The 22,139-nt window shown below is 34.1% G+C and overlaps 1 protein-coding gene across 7 annotated transcripts in view; it reads right to left on the bottom strand.

Moving 5' to 3' along the window:
• Nucleotides 1–22,139, bottom strand: part of LOC118194253 (lysosomal acid phosphatase-like) — a 170,267-nt gene that overhangs the window by 11,529 nt on the left and 136,599 nt on the right. For 6 of the 7 annotated variants that reach the window (XM_085820824.1, XM_085820823.1, XM_085820821.1 and 3 more), the window contains one exon: nucleotides 6,318–6,638. In XM_085820824.1, the coding sequence (XP_085676950.1) occupies nucleotides 6,318–6,638 (321 nt within the window). Of the gene's footprint in view, nucleotides 1–3,986; nucleotides 4,350–6,317; nucleotides 6,639–22,139 lie in introns of those variants that run through there. The other variant, XM_085820820.1, reaches the window with a different exon arrangement.

Below are 22,139 nucleotides of genomic sequence, written 5' to 3'. Positions count from 1 at the left end.
AAAGGTAATTGTATGCTTGCGTTCTCTAATAATTACTCACGGGTGTTGCTGCTATCTGGGCATCATCTTTTCTATTATATCGCAATTGGCCATTAGCTTTAGTTTTATCTACTAGAAAAGACTCTTAGAAGTCGAAGCTAGAAGCAATCAAAGTTCACAAGTTCACAAGTTCACAAGGGATGGTGAAATTTAATTTTATGCACATTTTTGGGCCTATGGCTTTTAAGGGGTGGAGAAACCGAGATTTCCTGGGAGCTTGTAAGTGTGTTAAATCCCCTACCCCTTCAATTGCCTGCCGATAGTTTGATCAAGGAAGTTAATTTACGGATTGCGCTAGGCTAGGCCTTTAACTCCACATCATCAGAGATAAAAAATAATTACATCAAAAGAGGGGCTCATCTAAATACGAAAAAAATTGTGAAGCCTAAATTATAAAAATTAAAAGCTTTTCAGATAATGCCTTCCACATGAGATAAAAGGTAAAAACTCATAGAAGGTCTTTTTAATTAAATTTCGTGTCTAAAAAGGGCCAGATTTCAATTTTGATAGGGCAGTCATCCTTCATGAAATTTTGAAAAGAATAAAAAAGGTGCAATTCCTTGATTCTTGATATCAACAATAAAATAAAAATCCTCAGAACAAGCAGTCCGGATGAAAAGAGCTAGCGCGGTTTCAATGAACTGGCACCCACTCGGAGTAGCTGGGCGAACTGGGCGGGGGGTCATCAGTCGGGTTCTAGGAGCAATTCAGAGTAACAGCTGATGGAGGAGAAGAAATTTTGGTCGCTATTCAGTGCGACGTTTAAAGGCCAGATAAGAGCGCCCCTTAGCGGGAAGGGGCCGAAAGGAACCCGTTTAGCGAGTGAAAGGAAGCTTTTAACAAGCGATTATGAATTAAATGCAGTCGCGTGCGGCTGCGGAGAAAAGTTGTCACTTGTTAAAGAGACGTTAAAAGACTTTTCTTAAAAGAGTTAAAGAACAGGGATCCTCCGGTCAATGCCCTTAAGCATTGTTAACGCGGGCACAGTTGGGATTTAGGAATGAGAAGTAAACATCCACTTGGGCGTCTGTATGCACATACCGGCGCCGTTTAAAAGGCAGTTGAGTATATTCAGGTTGTAAGATAGCTCTGGGTTGCTTTTTTGAAGAGGAAACCGCATGATCGTATACCGGCAGGGTCTGTAATACTGGATTTCCAACAAGATGGATGTTTTTGAAAAATCTTTCCGAAAGTCGCTGTATAAAGCGATTAATGAGCATAATTTTGAGATCGTTATGAATGTCATCGTTCCTTATGAAACATTGAGCGTTTAATACCTGCCGTAAAAATTTTGATTGAAAAATTTGAACGTGTTTACGGTTAGTCAGAGTAGCTGAGCCCCAGATGGCACTCGCGTAAGTGAGAATAGGCTTTATGATAGATTTGTAAAGTAAGATCTCGTTGTCAAGTGACAGGTCGCTATTTTTAGCGAAAAAGGAGCGCAGGTTGGCTTTGCCAGCTTTCGCATTCGCAATGATCTTTTGAATATGAAGTTGCCATGTTAATTTTGAGTCTAGTAAGACACCAAGGTATTTGTAAGCAGTAACTCAGGGAATAGGTTCACCGAAGAAAATGAGATTGTCCAAACGGGTGATATTTCTTCGGACGAATAAAGTGCCATCGCATTTGATTTAGCGACATTAATTTTGGTTTTATACAGTCTGAGCCAGAGTTCTAATGCTGAAAGGTAACTCTGTAATGTAGAGATTACCGTGGTGATGTTGGTATGTTGAGTTAGGATGGCCATATCGTCTGCATATAAAGCTAGATCGATACTTGGTGCTTTAGGCACGTCGTTAATATAGATACTGAAGAGCAGAGGTGAGACAAGACTGCCCTGAGGTCATCCAGCATAGATCGGGCGGAGAGAGGAGAATTCGTAGTTAACTCGTACGCGGAAACTTTGTCAATAGTTTGACTGCACTGTACTCTCTCCTCCAATGGCTTTAAAATTAGACCACGTGACCACATCTCTTGGACCTAGCAGCAGTTTAGTAGCTAGTAGCTACTTCAGTTCAGCCTCAGACGTCAGCCGGGTAACTGCGCTCTGCGACAAGTAATCGAATTGAATTTTATCACCACATTGCCTTCAATGTAAGTTATGCCTCGTTTCAATAAATGCAGTAACATTCATATAATTGCTACCTAAAACTACTTCAGCGCTATTTAATTGCATTAACTACTACTTCATCACTTCACGAATGCTTCGCATTCAAATCACGGATTATGCTAGCAAAAGAAATGTCTAAAATTCCATTTCATCTGCTATACACGGGGTAGAACGATGCTTTAGAGCCTGGTTGAGTGACTTCGTCACCTAATAAGTGTGTTAAAGAGAGAGATTTGAGTTTTGAAGATGTAAAGTTGTAAAAAGAGATCGTGGAGTGTTTGTCCTGCCGCAGGTGGTCTGCTCCAGAGGGTTGAAGAGAGTTGTGGAGTTGCAGTAATGTAAAATTTCGTAAAACATTCGTGGGGCGTTTGCCTGGCTACGGGGCTTGCCCTTTGGGGTGCCAGGAATGCATTGTCTTGGCTAGTAGAAGAGCCTTTTCCTGCTAGAATATTAAAAATAAAGTGTGAATTTGAAGAGCACACTTCCGAAAGCATTTAGCACAGATTACCGCAAATTTCATCTTTAATCTTTTCGAACTCTCTGCTGGTATAAACGCAGCGTTGAAATCGAGTCATTTTAAAATCCGTGAGGCGTATCCGGCTGTGATGCGCGTTTCGGCAACGGTTCTTCTGAGGTCAAGAGAAATACGCAAGACGAGATTCGGATTACTTAAGGCTTACTTATCTACAGGCTATGTTGACTATCTCCAGCAGCAGAGGTTAGATGAATAGTTTTCACCTCTTTCCGGCAGTTAGTTGAACTAAGAAAGGTCTTCAGTTTTTTTTCCACTTCAAATCGCGAGTCATAAGCTACCTGTCTTTTTAAGGTGTTGGTTCAAGAAAAGGAAAGAGACTTCCCTGTGAGTAGAAGGATTGTATGTTGCGGAAAGATCTGTAAGTGATCATTTATTTTTTTCTACCTCTCTATCTTCTCCAATTCCATAGAAGTAATAATCACTTATATTATATATGTAAACTGAGAGGTGATTAGAGAATTTTTTGAGTAAATTACCGGTTAAGTCTGCAAATGAAGGATTGTTTGTTTCACCAACTTAATTTGTGAATTAGAAAATGTTAACTTTTAATTAATGTGAGTTGTATTTTGGTGTGACATATACGTTATTTTACCCCGTAAGAATAATGTGGTAGGATACTGATCAGTTTATCCATTTATCATGTATTAGAGTATTCAAGAATTTAATAAATGTGTTTGATTAAAATTTTAAGTTGCATTTGTTTCTTTGTGTTTTAACTTACTTGGGACTGTCATGTCACTTCATTTGTTTGAGCCGTAAGGCTTTTAAGAAACTTGGAGATTTTTTTCTTGGGATATTGTTAGTATCTTTTAATAGGGTAATCACAACGCACTCTTAAGTTTTGCACTACCACTATATTATAGCCATTTGAATATGTTTTTGGTTGAATGATAAATGATATTTAGGTATTGATTGATTTTTCTTTTGAGGAACTGTTTGATAGTATTATGAATATTTTTTCTCTGCTGTTTGTCAGGTTTTGAATTAATGAAACCGATCTTAGTTGCTCTGAGTTAATATAGAATAGATTTAATATGTGTTTAAGTGAATTTAAGTAATAGTTTTGTTTGTGAGATAGCATTCTATTTTACCGAGCACCAGCGAAGATTTATTCCTGTTTATATTTCAGGTTAAGATTTATTAAGGGTGCATTATTTGCATTGATTGCATTAAGTTATTCTAAGTAACTGGTTACTAAAAATGAGCATTGGGATAGAGCAATCAAACAGTTCCTCCTCTCGTACTTACTTCAGCTTAAATTCAGAGTTTCAGATATTTTAGTAAAGAATTTTATTATATTTTTTCATGTTATTGTTTGTCCGGCACCAGAGTTCAATTAAGTTCAGTCAGAAAGATAAAAATTTTAAAACCCCGAATTTTCAGCTAGTCATAACACAAAAAAGGCGTGTTTAAAGCTAAAATCGTAAATTACAACTGAAATTTCAAGTGATATATTACTTGGAGCAAAATAGTAACAATTTGCCACTGATGTTCATTTTGCATCACCTTGTAGTTTTAAATAAACCTTCGGACAGGATCAGTGCCCGAGTGGATGAGATCATTGTGTGTTAGTATTTTTTCCTGGCTTCTATTTCCGGCGGAGACTTCTTAGTTGTAGTGTAAATGCGATCCAGTTCCTCCTAGAGGTTTTGAAGAAGGAGTTTCCTAATAAATTAAAAACCTTGATATGAAATGCTGTGGTTAAGCAACATCTAATTTAATCAAGCTTGAGCGCTTTAATACACAGCCATAAAAAAGTTTGGCTCCAAATTCTATATTCAGAACCAAGCCGAACAGCCGCGATTCATTACAATGATGTCAAAACCAAAAGAAATATTTCATCAAAATATGTATTTTTTGACTAATTAGACAGCTGTTGGTATATCATTTAGCTCTTTATACCCTGCGATTTCTAATTTGCTATACTGTTTTTTATTATTAGAGATATTACTTTTACAAAAGCTTTTGTTTAAATTAAATGCACAAATTTCTTTTGATTCTGATGTAAATATCCTCGTGTACAAAAAGAAGGCGAATGATGATGCCTGTGATGCTGATACTTGATATCTGTGTGAAAATGTTGACGAAACACATTATATTATTTACTCTTATAAAGCACTTTGATTGTCTGCCTTAGCAGGCATGCTTCATGGAAAACTCGCATTTACAAAGCACATGGGGAAAATTTTGGAAATTCACTGCGATCAATCCATTTCGAGAATGAAATGGAGTGAATTACGCAAAACCGGTGCCTTAGCTATTTGACTTGGTGTTGACCATTTAAACTAGGGGTGGATGGAACAAGATCAACTGATATCGATTGTTTAAAAACTGGTGAAACATAAATCATAATTGTAGGATTTATGCAACAACTAAAAAATAATAATATTTAAACTTGTTGGAAGAATAAAATTTACTCCCACTTCCACACCAAAAATAAATAAATAAATAAATTGAAAGTTTTCAGATTTTGTATTACGCCCAAATGAGCCTTTCTTTTCATTTACAGACACATACACATTTCAGGAGCATTTGGAATAGCGCCATATTGGGCTAAAACTATTGAAAAAGAGTATATATTTAGAATTTCTGATAGACAATCTCCCGCGCTGGAGATTAAAATGTTTTATTCCCTACAGTGTTGCCACTGCTCGTTTTGAAATTGTTGAGTTTTTAATCGAAAATTCGTTAAAGGTTTATATAACATGAAATAGACAATAAAACAAATTCGCAATTCCGAATTCTGGTTTCCAAGTGCCCATGTTCGGGTGGAGGACTATATTATTCAAGATTTGATAACTCTAATTGCTGTTATTTTTGACAATACGAGAAACATATATGCATACATTCATGCAGATTCTTCATTATTTTATTTCTTTAAATATAATACAGGGCGATAATACTTAGTGGCAACAACTTGAGATGTGATTCGGATTTTTAAAGTGAATGGACACAAAATGCCATTTTGAAAATTTGGCCTTCTGGGCAAACACCCATTTGGGTTAAAAATCAGTGGTAAATTAATAGTAAATGTATTAAACTTATTGTCTTCATTATGTAGTCTCATATTCATATTTGCTAATCTCTACTATATACTTCTTTCTAATCCATCAATCTGTATCATAAAAGCGCAGAAATTTAATGTACTGCCAAACTGATGATTTCATAACGATGCCGGCAAGTCGGCGACTGTTCACTTAGATAAAGATCTTTGCATTTGTGCGCCGGCATCTTGGTATAAACTGCAATCCCGAGGATAATCAGTTAGGTAAAGATCTTCACATGGGCGTACCGGCATCTAGATGAAGATTTTATTTTTCGTGTTGTAAATTGATCTTCATAAGGGTGCCGAATACTCATGCTCTCAATATGCAAAAACGTACCAGTATCTTCCTGCAAACTGGAAGCGCCGATCAGACCAGCGCCATCTGCCCTTGATTTAATGGAAAGTACACTGTTTTTAATACTTGACACAAATATCAAATCGAATTACGATGAATAGCTTTTACCTTAGCATACCAAATACTATAAGCAATTTTATTTTGAAAATCGCTGCCGTAGATGAAAATGAGAAAATAAACTTCTTAGTATATGAAATGAGATTTAAAATTATGAGAAAAAGACATAACTTACACCGAACTGAGGTGGTATGATTTCTTTTGAAATCCCTTGCCACTCACTCATACATTCCTTTTTCCAATCTTTAGGAACTATATCTTGGATTAAATCTTCATAGAACCACAGAGGACAGAATTCGCTACAGCCTTGCAGCAGGAATATGTATGGATTTTCGATAACAGTTTCGGGATGAGAGGAATTGAAGAAAAGAAATCGAATGGAACCATCTCCACTCCTTTCTCTATACAGTTCAGCTACTATGGTCGCTGCATGAGGCGCATGTTTCATATCGTACATCTGTAGAGCACACTGAATAGCAGCTATATTACTTCCATGCTGAAAGAGAGAAAAAAATTTACATTTTACTCCGATAGAATAGGACACGGAAATTAACGATGCACTCTAAAATCACAGCCACTGTGAAGTAAAAGTTAAGAAGGTGAGTAATTCAAATTCTTTACAGGAAGCGAAAGAAACTATCCATTAACTTGGTTTGAGAAAAGCAAAATTTTACTGCAATAAGAAAAGTAGTGAGGTCGACTTTTAGATGAGAAGAAGATTTTTGAAATTAAGCATTCCTTGTCTTGAGCCCCAGATGGAAAAATGGGAAAATTCGGTATTAAATTCAAAGGCCCTTTTTTGAGTCGAGTGAATCAGAAGAACAGTGTAATATTTAAGAGGAAAGAATGGCGAATATGTAAAAGCGAATGTCGACAGGGTGAAGATATATTTTAAATGGGGTGAATCATAAGATTAGATGGTTCCCATAGTATGGGCTGTGCAGATACTTCGGAAAGGTCATTTTACGGAGTATAAGCAACAGGAAAGCCCACAGAGAAAGGAAAGGATTCTGGGAAGGGGATAAAAGAGAAAAGTCCAGGGTTGGATGAATTTCCCATCAAAATGTAAAGCTGTAGACGAGAGTGGGGTCAAGAAAGAAGACAAAAAATTGGGAACATTCCAGAGATTCAAAGCAAAGGTCGAATAGCTCTGAGATGTATCGCGACCGCATGGGTAACAAACAAAGGTAGCGAAAAGAAATAGGTCCCGGCGGAAATCAACAGGAAGCTTGCATTTACATGGAAATGACCGTTCAGTTAAGAGAGAAACATACGTTACATAAGGCCGCCTGATGAGGAACCACTGGAGAGGAAATTTATAAGAATCATCGATCGAAAAACGAAGATGAAAGGCAGACCACAAACCTAGAGGAAACCTTTCAAAAAAGAGACACGCGCCACAAGAATAGGTCAAAGGACAAAGGAAATCAACGAAGAATTGAGTCAGTTATCAATCTGAATAGAAAAACGGAAAAAGCCACAACCAGCTCCGTAGACGAATTCTAGAGAATAGAATCGTGACCTGTCCCACAAGGAGCAAATTTGTGGGAAAACGAATAGCTGACTTGCCCAAAAAAGAAAATGTAAATGAAAATTTTCCTTATTTCTTCAAGTAGAAGTTTATACATGTGAAAATATGCGCATAAACTTGTAAGTATACTTTTTTTTTTTTACCTCAAGCGAAGATATCTGAGTACAGCAAAGAAGATTTTATGCTTTTGATGTTTGGTCGGTGTACTGGCCATGTAGCAGGTTTTAGTGATCACTACTCTTGCTAGTTATTGAAAGAGTCCCATTAGGGCCTGACTTGTAATGCAACCGTAAAGAATATTCTCCAAACGCGATAAGTACATGACTGGAAGAGCACAGATTAAAGTGCTTTACTTCTAAAAATTTAAGACTGGTTAGGTCAGATGATCGGTGTCGATGCTGGTATTCTCCCAGAATTCACACATTTGCAAAGACACAATATCAAACTGAGTAGTAAAAGCATTATGGAATTCTGCTTTCTCATTAGTCATCCTGATTATTTAGTGCAATCCTGATTATTTTGAGCAGGGTAAGACCTAAAAAAAATCTATCTTCTTCTAGTATGTCGTCAGGACTTAAAAGAGAAGGGCTAGCTCATAGAACTTTTCCCCCTGAAACAGGCAGTCGGGAGTGATGACGTAGCCATGATGACACTGAGCGCGGAAATGCAATTAATAACATAGAAATTAGCGTTTTAAATTAGAAGAATCAGCGTTTAAAATGAGCTGTGTGTGAAAGACAGCTAAAATTTAGAGGAGACAATGTTACTGCAGTATGCATTTTACATTGAACATTAAAAAATTTAATAGTACTTACTCAATTTTAAAATACATATAAAATGCGCTACTCTTAGCATAAAGTTTCTTTTTTTAATTTGCAGGGATTTAAATGCCTCTTTATTTCTAATCATTTCTTTATCTTCATGTTAACTAAGAGAACTCTACTATTGCTTCTAAGATAACTATAATAACAGCTATTTAAAATTAATCAAAAACAACCTTAAATTGGCATAGTTTTAAACATGTATGATTATATATGGCAAAATTTCTGCTAATCTAAGTTTGAGTTTAAGCCTAATTGTAAATTTTACATTGGCATATTTTTCTCCCGATTCAATATAATAACATATATTTTTTTTAAAAATTTTGTAACTTAGGCTTACATCAATATCACATTTAAATAAATACATGTAAGATTGTTATCTTAATCTTCAGTAGTCCTCATGATTTTTTCCTTCTTTTCTATCAATGCGTTTTTCCTTCTTTTCTATCAATGCGTGAGTCTTTGTAAAAATATGGTTTAGACGTTTTTCCAAATTCTCCGACCTGTGCTGTTTTTTCCTAAATTTCGCTGTTTAGGATTTTAATTTCCGATACGAATTTCTTTCTAGATATCATCTACATTCTTTGTCTCTTAGCAAACATCCTAAAATTTTTCTTATATTGTCACCTGTGAGTTTTATTTGAAAAACATTCACATTTGATTTATTATTGTCAGCTTCAATTTCGTTCTCGGCCTCGAAATAAATTTTCTTTGGGCTTAATTCGTGTAGTCTTTCAAAAGCACTCTGCATTAGTTTTCTTTTCAAATGTCTCCGATCTCTTGGTGTTATTTCGTTTACAGCACACGATAAATTTATTTTCGGCACAGTACTGCATTCCAACAGTTTCTTTTGCGGTGCTCCAAGCAAGCGATTTCTCATGTCATCTTCATAATCACTGCACAGAAAATGTTCGCTGCAAATTCTTGCGTTTTTTCACATTAATAGAATCCTGTCTTCGACATTTATGTATCCATTCTTTCGTCAAAAGCAAATTGTTCTTTGGGAAAGCATGAAATACAATATCTCTTCCTTTCGTATTTCTATCAGTGTTACGGCACGTTGCTACAGCACAAGAAGCCATATTACATAATGAATACTTTAAATCTAAAAAGGAAAACTGACTAAATATATATACACAGATTATTTTAAATATTTGCATTATTAGAAAACAGTTATGTATGATAAAAATTAATTTGGGATATGCGACCTCCAGAAAATCGTCTCGCAACTGAATGAAACTACAGTTTTAAACGAGCAAAATCAGAGCAGATGCAAAAGAGATACGTCAGATTACTTCCAGTTAACCCCTCCCCCCATGAGGCTTGCGTCGGCGAGGAGTCGAGCAAAGGAATGACCTAGCCCTTCTATTTATCCCTGGTATGTCTACTCCAAGATTTCTGCGAAATTTGCAGAGTTGTTTCTTAAAGTTCGCTTATAAAATCTCCCATTAATCCTTGTGGGCTTTTCCGCTGATGCGTTCATCTATTTTTCTATTTCTATGTTAAACATGATTATGTAACTTTAGTCCAAAAAAACAGTAAATAGCAGAAATTTTGGCACGAATTCAAGTCAAAATTACAAAAACGCGTTTATGAGTTTTTTATGTAAAATTAAAACTAAATAATGGTAATCTATTGAAAGTACAGTGAATGAAATTTAATATCGTGAATGTATGAATAATATGTGTTAAGAAGTAATGTACTGTAAAAGGAAAATGCATTATTGATAATGTGTATTCTAAATGAAAACTGAAAACTAGCATTTTTAAATGAGCTTTTATTTAAAAGTTAGGTTCTCCCCTCAGCATTTTTAAAGTTAAATGAAATTTTGTTTAGAATATTAGTTAAAGATTTTGAAATAGGGTGTTTCAGAGATCCGTGTGTCTAATTATTTTAACCATGTAGGAATTCGGGTAGCAGGTAGGGTTGCTGCAACACTTCAATTTTACTCTTTGCTTGACCCAATATAAAGTTGGACAGCGAGATGAAAAAGAGCTTAAGAGGGAAATGTGAATTGTTCAAAATATTATTCTTGTATGTGCATATTATGTATAGTACTTAAGTATTCTCTGCTATACAATTTTTCCTTTCAGATTTCTGGAAGAAGATGTGAGACAAAGTCTGCAATGGATCTGAAAGTGTAAATTTAAAGACAATTTAAATGAAGGCGAAGGGTAAATTTAGATGTCAGTAGTTATTTTAACTTAAATGAGATTTTGTAAGAGCTTGCTCATGCATTAGACTTCAGAATTTTAAAATCTTCTCCAAAGTCACTAAGACCTTCGTTTTCCATTAGTTTAAATTCAGGTGGGAAAAATGTAAGAATTTTATATTAATTAAACAATTATTATGATTTACACCTTTACTGTAAGTTTTTTTCCCTATTAGATCTCATCAAAATGTGAATTAGTTGTCTAAGTATTTAAAGCGAGGGTTTGGAATATTTTAGTATTAGAGGTTTTGGCAGCCTCGCTAGCAGTTTACGTCCTATCTCTAGCTCTGCCAGAGATTATTCCAGCATCAGCCATTTTGCTAGTGCTCATCAAAAGCAAGATGTTATTTGTTTGAGTTAGCTTACGTAAACATTTTATGTAGTCTCCGACTATAATTCTTGAGTTTAAATTTCATCTTATCTTATTTTAAATAATAATAAAAATTGAGGAGTTTTGTTTTGTAAGCATAAGTCACTTATGCTTACTTATACAAAACAAAATTAAAGAATTAAAGAGTTAACGGAAAAGTTAGTTTAACTTCTCTGTCATTTTGGTGCCCGAACTAAAAGGGTGTTGGATGATGATTCTTCTCCCCTAGGATTTGGCGATTGGGTACCCTAAATGCCTCAGTCACCATTTAAAAGGGAGAGTATATAAGGTATTTCTCGCGCCTTCTTGGCATGCCTTAGTGGTGTGGTGGTCTGCACGCTCAGCATGTAATTGAGAGGTCCGTGGTTGAATTCTCCGTGAAGGCGTTGCATAGTTTTCATCTTGCCTGCTTCCAAAAACAAAAATTACCTAATGTCTCTACAGTGGTGCCCGAACTAAAAGGGTGTTGGATGATGATTCTTCTCACCTAGGATTTGGCGATTGGATCCCCTAAAAGCCCCAGTTGCCATTTAAAAGGGGGAGTATATAAGATATTTCTCGCGCCTTCTTGGCATGCCTTCATGGTGTGGTGGTCTGCAAGCTCAGCGCGTAATTGAGAGGTCCGTGGTTCGATTCCCGGCGAAGGCGTTGCATATTTTTCATCTTGCCGGCTTCCAAAAAATACCTAATGCCTCTACAGAAAATTACTTATAATATCCATAACTAATTAATAGGAATCAAAATAAAAAAAATCTAGGTGTCATAAAACTGTCAAATTTTAATCACTTAGTGTTACATAAAAGAATTTAAAATTTTCTAAAAAGTTCACTAAATTTAATTTTCTTTGGTACATTAATTTTAATTCGACATAGGTATCTATGTAAAACGTTTACACCACCTGTTCATTTTCATTCTCTGATTTTTTTTTAATAAAATCGCATTAAAATGTCTGATGCTTCTTTAGCTAGACCATAACGTATTGATGGATTTTTGGGTGGGTCGATAGTTTCTGATACACTTTCGCTTTTATCTTCAAAAGAGTTATTTTTACGGACATTTTGTAAAATATTCTTTATCCATTAGCGAACCCATTGCTTCCACTTCATCAACTATGTTAGCAATATTTATTTAGGCAAGTGGTGGTGTTGCATCCATGGGAATCTAACACTAATCACAAAGGAACATGTAATAGACAAGATGCATCCAACTATCTCAGTGATATTCTTAGAATAGAGCCACACAGAATCAAAAAGATATATTCTACAAGAAAAATCAAGGATCTTATACTTGCTGGACAGTCCAAAATATGGCCAGGTTTAATGTCATTTGGTCACAGTTATTGGAGAAAAGGTAGGAGCTTGTGTCACCTCTTTCTAACTTCCTACACCAAAAGTGCTGGATTCTAAGTCGAGTTATAATTTTTGTGATGTCGCGATTAGCATTCATTCATTAGCGAAAACATGGAAGTCGTTTTGGATGGTATTTCCTCTTAAGTCGATACCGTGCGATGGCATTTTCATCGTCAAGAGTAATTTGGTTATTGTTACCATAGTTGAAATCTTTTGCCAGCCTGTCTCTGATTCCGTTTCCTGGAATGCCAACGTGAGCAGGCATTGACTGCAAATGCAAATGCTATTTAGATCGACAATTTTCTCTAGGGGATGCTGAATATCCTTGGACAAGTGTTGATTGATTGGCTTTTACGTATTGACTCTAAGGTAGCTCTGTACTATCTAGGCAAGTGCAGTCTTTGTAAGAAAGAAAAATTCATTTTTGTATTCATTTTGATAATGGCAGACTATAATCCTCGCTGTTAGATTTATTCTAAGTGCAGATTTTAGAACCTATTTCTTTAAAACAGTCCTGAATAGTAAAACTTATCACACATTCTCACGTGTCACTTAAAAGATAAATTCTATTTCTCTTTAGATTCTAATTACTTTTGCACATTTTCTATCAGGTGCAAGATTAAAAATTACTTAAATCGGAATTTTAAACTTTTAATTACATCCTGATCAGCTCGCTATAAAAGCGCAGTTGAGGGAAAAAGATAATTTTTTTCCCGAATGGCAGGCTAAGCCGTCAAAACGTTGGCTATTACTGAGGCCTGAAGCGGTGGTCGCTTTATTATGGAGGCACGTAATAGGCGGGCCACTGTTGCTTTATATTGAGGGCATAGACAGTTTACATCTATGCTTTCTCCGGGATTCGTACTCGGACCCTTTGTACGGCAGCAGGAGTAACTAACCACTTTCTCGTATGAGGGACCAGATAAGATTTATGCTTTGCAGAATTTTCCAAGGAGGTTGAAAGTTACAGTTGGCAGCTATAACAAAAGAACTTTTCTATACATTTGTAAAATTCCATGTCCTCCTACTTTAGCTCATTAGAACAGCAGTTCTCAATCTTTTGACTAACGCGTACCATCTAAAAAAATTGAAAACCTCCACTACAAAATTTTACTACCATCATCATTCTTGAACAAAGCTCAGATTGCATTAATTTACGAGTGTCAGAGAAAAAACTCAATCAGGATGTTGGGGTTTTAATTCTTGAATTTAGAATGTTGGGGTTTTAATTATTAGTTAAAAATACTTTTCTTCTTTGCGTACCACCGGTTGAGAACCCCTGCACTAGAAAATATTTCGATTAACATCCATATTTTAAGATTCTCTAAATAAAAGACAGAAAATATTTTTAGTACTCTACAAACGTCATGGTTTCTCAATGGAAATGAAAGAAAACAATCCATTTAAAAAATGTATTCTGCTTAAATGATAGGAAACATTTTTTTAAAGATTTTTGTCAAAAAACAGATTCGTTCCTGTGCAAGCCAGAACAGAGTTACTGAGAATTAAGAAAGTACAAAAATGACAATATTTCAGTTAGTTTGTTCATTTTTTAGTCATAGGATATCTATACATGCTAATACATAAAAATATTTAAAGAAAAAAGAATGTGTATCTACCATTTGTAAAAGTAAATGAATTAGGTACAATACTACGACAACTAAAAATTTCGAATCTAGGCAAAGCATTTCTCAGCACATTAAAAGAGAGTTTTATGGAAATATTTAGAATAACAGGGAGAAGTTCTTGTTAATTGTTTGATTAAATCTTGCTTTCTAGGATTTCTGACAAATGCTTAAACTGTAAATTCAAGGAAAAAAATTAACTTTTCTCAAGGGACAATATTCCTTTGTACGGGAATATGTGTTGAAAAGGGTCCAAACTTTTCTCTTATTAATAAAAGGTTTATTTTTTTGTATAGTGGTTTTTTTTTAATTAATAATTGTCTTAACGACTAACCTCTCATTTCTACTATTTTTCTTTTGTCATTAAAATACGCTATTTAATATAGCGTATTTAATATAGCTATAGACTTTTTTTTTCTAATACAATTTCTTCGGTAATTTATAGTATTCCTTGTCAGTACAGTTTTATATAAGCTGAACAAACAAAACAAGCTCCAAAATTTCCTATCAAGGAACGTAATGTTATGTTAGAAAAAAGTATGAAATAATATATTCTTGACCAGCATTGTTTGTCTACAAACAACAAATTCAATTTTCCTTCTGCGAAATTCATCCAAAAATCATTTTTCTGCTGGTAAATTATATTTGAGGCTTTCTTTTCCATAAAAATCTTTCTATATTAGTCAATGACTCTTACTAGATCCTCGTTTCCTGCCCTCCACTCATCTATAAGCAAATAATTTCCGATTCAATTGTTCACCTCTCGATTGGCATTACAAATCTTGATTCTTGTTTCTCCTTCGCTATACTTGACTCATGATGCCCTTTAAGTTCGGGAAAATTCCAGAAATTTTCTCCTACTCTTTGCGTACTTGCCTGTCATTTAATGGTACATTCAGAAGGCAATGGTGTTGAATGTGTGACAATACTGATCATGTAACACTTTTCAGTAAGAAATTACGAAAATTAAGCTTTTGTATGTCTCAGTTGGAAGAAAGCTCCATGCAGAAAATGTTTTATAAAGTAGGAAAAGGGGAAAAGAATAAAAAGCTTATAATATTATTGAAATACATTATAAAAAATATAATAAAAGCTTGAAGAATAGCACGCAGATGTTACTAAATATAACCAACCAAATCAAGTTTTCGAATGAAAATTTTTAAAAGTTACCTTTTACATTAAAAAAAATATTAGTTTAATCGCATTGCTTTCGGATTTTCATTTGTCCAAATGCTAAATTTCGAAATTCAAATTTAATTCATTTCAGTTTTATAAATGAACCCTAAATATTTCTCTAAATCATCGCTCTCTTCCCGTGAAGGCAGCTTAACTCATATAATTTTTGAGAGTGTGTTTTCAGAGCAAATTTTACAGATTACGGAGCGATTTTTTAATCCCTACAGTATCTCTGATGTTACTTATGTGGCGTATCTGACAGTAGCATCTGATCATCGCCGTTAATTTTACCATGGCCACTATAGAAGGATTTGAACACTTTGCAGATGACTACGAATTTACTCAACTCCACCCTGTTTTTGAAAGAGAATCCCCCAGGTGACGTACCTGAGAGTATTCAATACCTCTTCCTTCACCCTCTTCAGAGGACTTTCGGTTGAACACTATTAAGTTTTTCCATGCCTCAAAGACAACATTTTTAAATTGAACTGCAATTTTTTAATACCGTATTAGACACTGAGCTAACATTTTGCATGAAAAGGTTTAACTGAAAGGATTTTACTTGAGTTAGACGATTTTACACAGAATTTTTTATACTATTGAAAAACCCACCCAAAATAAACTCGCTAAATATTATTTTGATTTAAAATCATGTTCAAAAGTTCTTTCCAAATAAGATACAGGTGGAAATTAATTGTGAGAAGACCTTTTGAGTTTATAAGATTTCCTTCTCGATGATAGAGCTATATAGGTAATAAACTTTATGAAATAGCGAACTACACAAGAATTTTTATGCAAATTAATTTTGTTAAAAATGAAAATTAAGTTCAAATGCCAAAGCTACGGAATAAAAAATGGGCTTTAGTTTAATTGTAAGTATTTTTGGTTAAAAGTTCTATCAGAATTTCGCTACTTTTCATTTTGAATGGAGTGCTCCAAAAACATTTTCAGCTATTTTGCCAGTGACAGCGCAAGAATTAAAAAAAAAAATAAAATGTGGCAGTAGGCACCATCTGTTGATCAAAAGGAGAACGAAAAGAAAGCAACTTGAGATTTTTGAGGGGAGGGGTAAGGGGAATAATTTTCACTTTCACAGCTGAAGACAAGACTATATTACCCTAAAAAAAGTGGGTAAAAGTATATTTTAGGGTACCCCTAGGCAAAACGTGGCGATTTTTGGCGGTACATGGATACCAAGTTTGTGCAATTCTTTGATTTGTTATTTTGGCTTGCCGCTACACAAAGCCAATATAACAAGAAAAATAATCACACAAACTCGGTATCCATGTACACATCGACCTATTTTCATTAAAAAAAATCCCCAGAATTGCACAAAAGCGGCATTGCGCACTCCCTTGACTTTATTCATGTACACATCCACCTATTTTCACTTAAAAAAATCCCAGAATTGCACAAACTTGCATTGTGCACGCCCTTCACTTTGTTCATCGATATATTTTCACTTAAAAAGTCAAAGGAGCACCCAATTCTACAGTAGAGGCAAACAAAAAATACATAATCTCAACAAATTACATTTTAAACCAAACAATAAAATAATATAAAAAAGGAAAAACCTCTTATACATTTAAGCAATACACAAAGCAAATATCCACTTGCCTTATTTAGAAATTTCTTCATCTTCAGTCTGTGGCACACAAAATTCCTTAACAGCATCCAAAAACTTCTTAAAATTATCTGAACTCGAATCCGTATATCGGCGTCGCCACATAAATTGCGCTTCACATAGTGACCATTTGAACCTTTCTTCCTACAAACCCATTGAAATCCATCTGAACAGTCTTTACGTTCGACCAGAAGCATTTCATTCCTACATACAGGACATACCAGAATTGCACAAAAGCGGCATTGCGCACTCCCTTGACTTTATTCATGTACACATCCACCTATTTTCACTTAAAAAAATCCCAGAATTGCACAAACTTGCATTGTGCACGCCCTTCACTTTGTTCATCGATATATTTTCACTTAAAAAGTCAAAGGAGCACCCAATTCTACAGTAGAGGCAAACAAAAAATACATAATCTCAACAAATTACATTTTAAACCAAACAATAAAATAATATAAAAAAGGAAAAACCTCTTATACATTTAAGCAATACACAAAGCAAATATCCACTTGCCTTATTTAGAAATTTCTTCATCTTCAGTCTGTGGCACACAAAATTCCTTAACAGCATCCAAAAACTTCTTAAAATTATCTGAACTCGAATCCGTATATCGGCGTCGCCACATAAATTGCGCTTCACATAGTGACCATTTGAACCTTTCTTCCTACAAACCCATTGAAATCCATCTGAACAGTCTTTACGTTCGACCAGAAGCATTTCATTCCTACATACAGGACACTTATAATGGCTACCAAGTAACTTCATTTACACACCAGTCAATTAATGCCCCTTTCCTCCCTTTTTTATTTCGTTCCAAATCGTACAGAAACTTCAAATTAATCTTACTACATTCAGCATTCTACTGTCTAAACAATGAAACAAAACCAACACACACCATGTCATGCACCCGATTACGTCACAATAGGGTTTCCATAAAACTCAACTACTCAGGCTACCATAAATAAAACAACAACTTGGCGATAAATGAAACAACAGCTTGGCGATAAATGAAACAACTTTGCGATAATACAAGGGGTACCTTAAATTGAACTCTAACCACAAAGTGGGGAGAGGTTTCTGCAGATTCACGCATGTTACTCCGATTTCTGTTGCTTATTAAGTTCTTAACATTTAGCTGTTTTGTACTTTCTTTTTACTTTCGTGTATTTAATTGCAAAAAAATTCGGATATCAGATTTTAAAGGAAATACCCATTTTGACAATTTTTTTACACGACATCTGGACATAAGGAGACAATAAAGGATTCTTTATTCCAAAATGGATTGTAAAATGGGAACGATTAACTGTAGAACGTTGAAATTTTGTGCATGGGACTGCTATAACATCTGATTTTCCACTTCCCTTTTTATTTCAATCGGTAGCACTAAAAGCATATATATATATATATATATATATACATAGGGTAAGGGTATATATATATATATATATAGGGTAAGGGGTATATATATATAGATAGATAGATACATCCCTTACCCTGATTAATTATCTTTACATGGCTTTTATTCTTACAATCACTGGTCTTAATCCTATATTTCCAAGAACAAAAGTGTTTTAAATGACGAAAATATTCATGTTTTCGCCATTTCAAATAAAATGAAAAAAAAAAAAAAAAGGACAAGTAATGAAATTTAACTTTTAGTGTGCTTGCCGGTTCCTATACTTCCATTTGGAAAAGTATATACTCATTATTAAAAAATAAAATCATAAGAAGTTTGATTCTCCTACGGCAAAAATTGACTGAGATATTTAATTTCAAAACTTGAATATTTTATGTTATTTTCAACTTGCCTTGATTGATTGGTTAATTATGGTTAGAATAATTTGAGGAAACTAGTGTAAATTAAGTGCAGCAAAAAGGTGTATAATTTAATAGGCCGTACAAGGAAGTCATGTAGTGTCCACATTAGTTTTGTTTTTTAATATGAATAATTAATATGATCTATTGGTGTCCTATTTTATTTTAGAATATTACATAATTCAAATTCTTTGTGTTCAGATAGGTCACAAATCATCTGATGCATTAAAAAAATTACTTAGAAAACCTAACAAGGAAATAAGAGGAAATATGTTTATTCTAAACAGTGTGCGAGCATTTAAATCCTTACGAATTTGAAAAATGTATTACGTCTCAGGAAACTAAAGAATCCTAATTTTTATTTAGCCAAAGCCACTTAGCAAAGAAACCAGGTATTTTCTTTTGTTTAAAGCTGGGTAAATGATTCTTTTCCTTATGAAAAAAAAATCTGTAGCTTATCATGCAAAGCCAGTTATATACGTCAATTTCTTGTTTAAACACTTTTCTTTCTGAATGGTTTCGTTCCAGTTATTCTTACGCTACATCACCACAAGCATCTGTTTTACAGCATCTGTAGCTTTAACAAAGGATAATCGGTGGCTGTATGGCCTTTCGAGAATAGACAATGTGACCTATAATTTTGCCCTAGTTACTTAAATTTGACTTTCTTCTGAGCTTTTAAAAAGTTAAAAAGTTGGGATTGGCAGTAATCTGATTACAGTAAGGCGATGCAAGTTTACGGTCGCTTTGGGTCCCCTAAACTCTCTACTTTATAATTTAAAAAAAATAGCTTTTTTAAATATTTGTACCCTTAAAAATACAGAAAAAAATGTTGCATTACCTTGTTATGTTCATCGAAACTTCAAACTTCAACTGAAACAAATTCTCATACAAAGCATCTAATACATACTTTTGCTTTGACACCCTGCTAGACGAGATCTTTCGAGCCATTAGCTATGAGCGTCATAAGTAATAATTGCTGACAAACTGGGGCTCAGGCTTGTCTGGAAGCTAACATGTGAAAGGGCTCCAGAAATGAAGGTATGGGAGGACAGACACCATTGTAGTTACCAGAACTCCAAGCCTTAGGAAATAATTTGTGTTATTGGCCCCACATAAAATTTTCTCGGAAATACCAAAAGTGTAACTTAGCTTGATGTAAGCTTTCTGACTTTCTAATGCGTCTAAACTGGGTTTCTCATCCCAGGGGGGAATTTCTTCCTAGATGAAATTTCATAGTTTTAGGTCAATGCGATCAGACTTTTATATGGCGGATAAGTATTTAGTTTTAGTTTATGAATATATATAAAAAAACACTTTTATTCAAGTTTTGGTATTTACCAAAATTTTCTGTACATTTTTATTTAATTTATAAAACACGTTAGAAAATAATCTAACTCTAAATAAATATATACGTATATATGTGTATTTTTCAAGTTTTAGAAAGGAGGGGGAGAAATGATTTTCTAGCAATGGTGACAGGTGCCTGCGGCAAGAAAGATTGAGAACCATTGGTCCAGGCATTGGTAACTATACACCAAAATTTATATAGATAATTAATTTATCTACGTAGATTTCATGATAGCTGTTTAATACATATATAAAATAAATAATAAAGTAAATAAAATGTCTTTTCTTCCCTTCTTTTAGTTTAAAAATTCCCGTTTCTTCCCATCACAATGTTTTACAAATGAGACATTTTTTTTTTTCATTTTTCTATTTGTTAGAATATATGATTAATTTCTAACTCTTCGGATGCACAGTAAGTTCAATGCTTGTTTTAATATATATAATTTTCGGGAAAAATATCTTTCTTCTTATAAGTTATTTACCTAATAACGAAAGTAATTTTTTATTGATAATGTAATATTATTTGGTATTATTAATAAAATGATTAGGAATTGTTACAAATATATTTTTCATTTCTCACATCACGCAGAGAAAGGATGCGAATCTAATGAACATAATGAATGATTGCAATAGTGAAATCTGATTTGATATACTCTTAATCCAGTCGTGGGCATTCGTCTAAGAGCCGTTGTGATGGAACAGTCGTTGTAACATGTGGTCATGGATTTTACTAACGTTTCCGGTATTTCTGTCTTAGAATTGAGCTATATAGAAATTTATCTTCGAAATCAGAGAAAAATTAAAGGCGATAGATAGATAACAATAACCTATTTTACATAAAAAGCGCTTCAAAAATGTTTCAAGTAGCAAGCATTAACAAATATAGCTATTAACACAAAAAGAAAACAAGTGCAAGTATTCGCAACGAAATCTTAGTTCAAAGTATGTTATTTTTGATTTCGATTCAAAAATAAATAAATGTCTAAAATTAGAATTGGTTGAGGGATTATATAAGTTATCTGAATCAAAGTAATGTGTAAGAATCATATGATAACTATGAAGTTTGAAATGGCGCAGTTTAGAAAGCTTTATAATGAGCAACTAGTTCAGTCTCCAAATCTCTAACGACTTAAAAACTCGCTACGGTATAAATATCGGTAAACCTGAATGAATTCAAATTTTAACGTCGCCCTAGAAGATTTGTTAAGGTTCTTTAAACTCCCGCTAAAGCATATCGCAGGTACCAGTCTGTTCTTAGACTCACTTACGCTAACACATTTTTGGGGGAGGTCTCTTTTTAGCTATATTACTAAGCATTGGTTTCTTTCCACTGAAGCCACATAAATTTCAAAAGCAAAATCATCAAATATTTAAAATCAGAATATCTTTAGAATTCCCGACTGAGCGTTTGGAATTGCCATACATTCCTTCAAATTCGCTATATTATTTCTTTGAAAACTTGCCTAGCCGCTCAAGCTGTCAGCCGCCTAAAAGATTTCTCGTAAGAAAGGAAAAAGTGTATAATTATTTCATAAAGCCAGCCTTTATAAAAATATTTAATATTTCTAATTAGGCATCTTGTGAATTAAATGCATTTTTATTTAAATCAACTAGATTAAAAAGCAAAAAAAAAAAAAAAAAATTTAAAGAACTGTGTTTATAGTGTTTCCATTACTTGGTTTGCTACTCAGAAACAGAAAGATTAAATTTGAAAATTACATATCTTAGGGTCTACTGAATGACAACACGCTGGAGAGCGGAGGTAATAAGTGCTCTAGAGGAGAGAAGGTAGCAACACATTGTTTTCAAACAGCCAAATTTTGGGATTAAGACTGAAAGATACACATTTAACCAAATAGAAACAGTTTGGCGAGCTGGAGACAAAACTGTTTTAGTTCCAGCTGTGTTGCCATTTCTCTCTTTCAAATCTCTGAGTTTATTAAATAAAAATTCGTTAAACTTGTGCAAAATTTGAAATAAATCAAAACCAAATTCGAAATTCAAAACTATGGCTTCAAGATGCCCATTCCGAGTTAAGAATTATGTGTATTAAAAATTCTGTAGCTCTAAGTGCCGTTATTTCTCCATTGGTGGCAACCATTTGAAAAGTGACTTAAGCAC

This window comes from Stegodyphus dumicola, chromosome 7 (assembly GCF_044657685.1).
Source record: "Stegodyphus dumicola isolate Sdum_Otavi_A_Nest chromosome 7, ASM4465768v1".
In the NCBI taxonomy this organism is placed as follows: Eukaryota; Metazoa; Arthropoda; class Arachnida; order Araneae; family Eresidae; genus Stegodyphus; species Stegodyphus dumicola.
The sequence above is the reverse complement of the archived record's forward strand: the minus strand, read 5'-3'. Positions and strand labels throughout refer to the sequence as shown.